General features: G+C 38.4%; 1 protein-coding gene across 1 annotated transcript in view; it reads right to left on the bottom strand.

Annotated features, from left to right (window-relative positions):
- Positions 1-369: 369 nt before the first annotated feature.
- LOC104628302 (ephrin type-A receptor 6-like) overlaps positions 370-4,927 on the bottom strand; it is a gene marked incomplete at its 3' end in the record, with an annotated part of 71,550 nt that continues 66,992 nt past the window's right edge. Inside the window, exon 3 of the mRNA XM_010296834.1 lies at positions 370-519. Coding sequence (XP_010295136.1) covers positions 370-519 — 150 coding nt within the window. The remainder of the gene's footprint in view (positions 520-4,927) is intronic.

The following is a 4,927-nucleotide window of genomic DNA, read 5'->3' as shown; positions in this document are numbered from 1 at the left end:
CCAGTATTCCATCAAGTTTTTATTTATAACTTAACTGAGAACTGCATCAACTTGGATATCTGATGAAGATTCCCAGGGGTTTAGGTGAAAACCACATATAGTCAGCATCAAAACCTGTCAAGCTGCCTATGACTCTTTGTAATGTCTTTAATCCATAGGATAAAGCTAGTCAAGGTTTTAGTTGTAGAGGGCCAGGTCTTCAGATTTCGTAAAGTAACTAACCCATTGAAGTTGAATAGAGTTATGCCAATTTAAATAAGTTGAGGTTCCAGCCTAGAAAGTGAATGGGAAAGCAAAGCAGGGCAGGGAGTGTCAGTCATTTTGAAGGAACAGTTCAACAACTTGCAATTAGTCCTCGGCAGTACTTACATCCTGGTTGGACATCTCCCAGTATGGTCTCTCACCATAGGACATCACCTCCCACATTACAATCCCATAGCTCCACGCGTCGCTTGCCGAAGAGAACTTCCGATAAGCTATAGCTTCAGGAGCGGTCCACCTTATGGGGATTTTCCCACCCTGGAAAATATGTTGACAACTTATCAATATGACAGAATACAGAATGGCAAATGTTTAAAAGAAAAGAAAACAAATGCTATCCTGGATGCTGGGATTCTACATTCTGCCTTCTGTCAATTTGCCTTGTCAATTTGCTGCAAGTGAAAAAGGAAGCAATATATCTTTTTTAGAATTTGATAAAAATCTCATGTCATTTGTAGCCTATTTCACCAAAAATAGCACTTTGTGAAAAAAAGAAATCTCAGTTCAAAGAACAAAAAGCATTTTAAATTATTCATGTTTGTTCAGAGTCATATAATTAGTCAGAACATGCCTTTTGATTGAAAACATCCCAAGCCTGAAATTTCTGGTACATTGACATTTAATCTTTTTTTTTTTTTTTAAATGAAACATCTATTGCAAATTGGAGCACTGAAAGCACTTAATAGAATTATGTAAGCAGAAAGGAAACTATAGCCTTTCTATTACTCTTTATTCTTTATGTTCTTTTCAAATTTTTGTTGTGCCCTTTAAATAACCAGGTAAATAGCAAACCAAGTGTGTTTCTAATAAGGTTTTCCTTAGGATATTGAATACTTTCGTTCTGCAGCTTTCAACCTAAAATCCAAGTGCTACCACAAAAAAAAAATCTGTAAGAATTCAATCAACAAATCTGACTTACTCTTTACAAGACCACAGCACACACAATTTTTCTCTGACGTCAGTAATTTATACCATTGAACCTGATCTGTTCTCCCATAAATAGTTTAGGTATGAAAACTGTTTTCCCTTTTCACAACAAAGTATTTCTTCTCCAGATACATTTATCTTTTCAAAAGTATATGTTTATTATCATTCTCCATAGAACTCTTTTAAATAAGCAGAGAGAGCAAGCAGTATGGTTAAGGTGCCACTAGATGGTAGAAGGCGGCAGTCAGTAGAGCTGAGCTCACTTGGCAGTAGTTGCTTTCAACAAGCAGTAATAGATTCTGCTCCACATTATAATTATATTTCTGACAGAAACAAAAGAAGAAATGAACTAGAACATCCGTTTGGCAATTGAAGAGAAGCCACAGTTAAAAACAAGTATGTAAATCTCTGTTAACTTGCTTTGAATATATAAAAAAATTGTCTGCGAGTTGTTGAGGCCTGACTTCAACTGACTAAGAAGATGTTTGTTCTACCGAAAAGTGTTCAAAAGCAAAGCGCTGTGAGTGTGGTGATGTGCCAGTAAGCTAACTTCTCATCGCCGGGTCTCGCCTGCTGCGGAAGAATGTACGGTTAACATTTGTGCTGTATGATAGTGATGATAGTAGTCCAGATATCCTTTGTATGTTTTTTGCGGCTGCTTTTTTAAAGCCTTTGCTTGCTCAGCTGTGGTTGAAGTCGGTCGCAAACCACCTCCTGATTTTAGCAGTAGTAAAGTAAAGGTAATACCAAGTACCTCCCCCACCCTCTTTTCTTAATCCAGTATCCTGGTGGCCAGATCGCTCCTCTGGCACGTCAGAGATGCAGAGAGCTTTACGCCCCACCCGCTGCCATCCCTGAGCCTGCCCGAGCCAGCACTGCAGGGCGTGACGCTCCCCGTCCCTTCCCGGTACAGCTCTGCCCCTTGGGAAGCAATTCCAAGTGCTTTTGGGTATGAGAATGAAGAAATAAGGTGACAAAGGAGATTTGTGATAGGACATTCTCCAAGGAAAGATCGGCCTAATTTCTTGTCTCTTCCCCAGGGAATAGTTAAACCTTCTAAACAAACTGGATGGGAGCATTTGGTGTTTGATCTCACGGTATGGTTGCAATGGTGTTTTGGTGGGATACTGAGTCCAAGCTTCCTGAGGCAGTGGAATATTTAGATACTCAAGTGCCCCACTACACCCTGGGCTGTCTAACCAAAAGGATGTGTCCTCTGATAAACAGGCAGTTTTAGGCTCTAACTGCTGAGTATAGTCCAAAATACCTCCTCACACCACAGAGCTATGGGCCTTATCCTTTCTACTGGATTTGGTTTAGTCCTTTATTTTTAAACTTTTCACCGCCAAACTTATGTAATTCCATCCTTAGATCCCTGGCTTCTGCAGAGTTTTGGGGACAATCGGTATTTTCCTGGCCTAAGTCACAGGGTCGTGGTAGGCATTTAACTCATTCTTTGCACCTGGACACACGCACTGTTAAAAAGGTAAACAACATTCCTGCCGATCCATATCGCAGGAGACATTGCCCCGACGGCCCTAACAGCCCTTCCTCGGCAGCAGGGAACCAGGCCTGGCTGACAAATGACATCGAAGATGATATTCTTGTTCCAACACAAGAGTTCACTGTCTGAACCTCTTCTTACGAAGCAATCCCCCTTGATGCCTTTTGTGTCCGCTCGAGGTAGTGTCTGGAGTGCCACACCTGCATTCGAGGGAGGATGCAAAAGAAAAACTCCGTATTTTCTTTCCTTATCACGTATCTCCGGAGATGACAGGAAGAAAAGTCTACCCGTTTAGATGGTTGTGTTACTGTAAGACTTTGCTTGTCAAGACAAACTGATGACTCAACAAATTTACTATGCGCCTACATTTCTGATTTGGAGAGTTTTATTAATAATTTATTATTTTTTGAATTTTAATGAAAAGTCTTATGTTAATAATTAAATATCTACTTCTAGGGAAAACACAAATCTATACATGCAAATAAAAAGCATTTGGATATTTATAGATTTTACTTTTAATGTTTATAAATAATATGGATAATATAATAGGAAAATTATTTTTTTAAGTCTGTTCTTTTCATAAATCTGATTATGTATTCCCCAGTTATACTCAAAAAAGAGGCCACATCTTGAGCAGAATTTGCAGCTAGATTTGTGACTATAGGCTAAATATAAATGAGTTTTAAAGAATCTGATTAGACTCTACAACTAGTTTCATGATACAGCTTTGCTGACTGATCCCTTTTGGACTGAAACAGTAGTGGCTCGTTGAGTGTGAAAATGAGAATGGAGAACAGAGTCTTAACAAAATTCAAGGCAGTGCGCGTTCAAGGGCATAAGATGTGCTCAGTGTTGCAATGTAAAATAAAATTCTTTTGTGCTGGCTCTAATGACAAAGTGAAGCAAAACCTCTAAAATTTTTACAATGGAATCATCTTATGTATGAAGATGTTATATTCATAAAAATGTAAATTTCAATACTTAATTATGTTTGCAGAGTATCTTTTTATGCAAAAAAGTTGTTGTCTTTATTTGAAAGCCATTCAAAAGACAGAGATTGCAATATGACTACCTTAAGAGATGTATATGATTGAACAGTAGTAATAGCTGCTCATGCATAATAAAAGAACACATAAGGTTTAGAATAGCTGAAAATATATTTCCTGTTTCTGATTAGAGTAATAAACAGTGTTAGTGATATTGGACAAGTCTTTTTACATTTTGATCTAACTGGGAAAATAATGAATACAATGCTTACTGTTTACACAATGCTTCACCTTCAAATTAATATAATTTATAAATCATCCACATTTTACTACTGTAGCAATGAAATCTGTCACAGCTCCCTGCATCAGACAACCCTTATGCAAGCCTGTTTTGCTTTTAGGTTATTTGCTCTCATTTGGGGGGCAGGGGGAAGGGGCAGAGGGGGTGTTAGGAACCAAATTGTGTTTCTGCCTCATCTCATACATTAATAATGGTAGCAGTGATAAGCTAATTTTATTTTCACATAGTAAAAGAACGCTAACACTGCTGCTATTCAAATAATTAGAATTCAGCCTTTTTTTTCCACATGCTGCCAGCTGAATAGTGTCTACCTCCTGTTTTTTTTCTCGATTGTAATTTAATAAGCAGTTTTACTACACAATGTCAAGAGTCCCGTTGGAATTAGAATATTAGGCTCACATTGCTTAGCTTGTAGAACTGTTTAGAGATCAGCCCTTGAAATGAAATTTACCCCTTCGCCCACCCACACCTACACACACGCTCGCTTTCCCTCCAGAGCTGGCACCAGCACAGCTCGCCACACATTTAAAGACAGAACTGGGACTACATGTTGCAGAATGCCTCATTCTTTACCTCAAGCTATGCATGAGAGAGACAGTCTTCCCAAAATGCCATCTCTTCTTTGAGCTTACAACAAAAAAAGTGCTTATGATCTGTTATGTGGAAAGACCTTGCTGAGGCAACTGACACCGACATTATATACGGTCCAACAGGCCACATTTTTGCAGTAGCCCATTTGATATTTTTTAATTTTACGTTAGATGTATTTTTAAAAAAACAAGAGTCATTAACAGTTTCTTTAATTAAATATTTAAAGGTATTTTAAAACTCCAGCAGAAGACTGTAACTGGCAGCTATGGCCCTGTTAGATTCCCAGAACTTTTGGCAGGCCCTGCTAGCTAATCAGAGTGAGGAGCGACAGCAATGAGAACCTTAGATATGAAACGG

This window comes from Phaethon lepturus, unplaced genomic scaffold, assembly GCF_000687285.1.
Source record: "Phaethon lepturus isolate BGI_N335 unplaced genomic scaffold, ASM68728v1 scaffold18431, whole genome shotgun sequence".
NCBI lineage: Eukaryota > Metazoa > Chordata > Aves > Phaethontiformes > Phaethontidae > Phaethon > Phaethon lepturus.
Note: the sequence above shows the minus strand (reverse complement) of the source record. Positions and strands in the feature narration are given on the sequence as shown.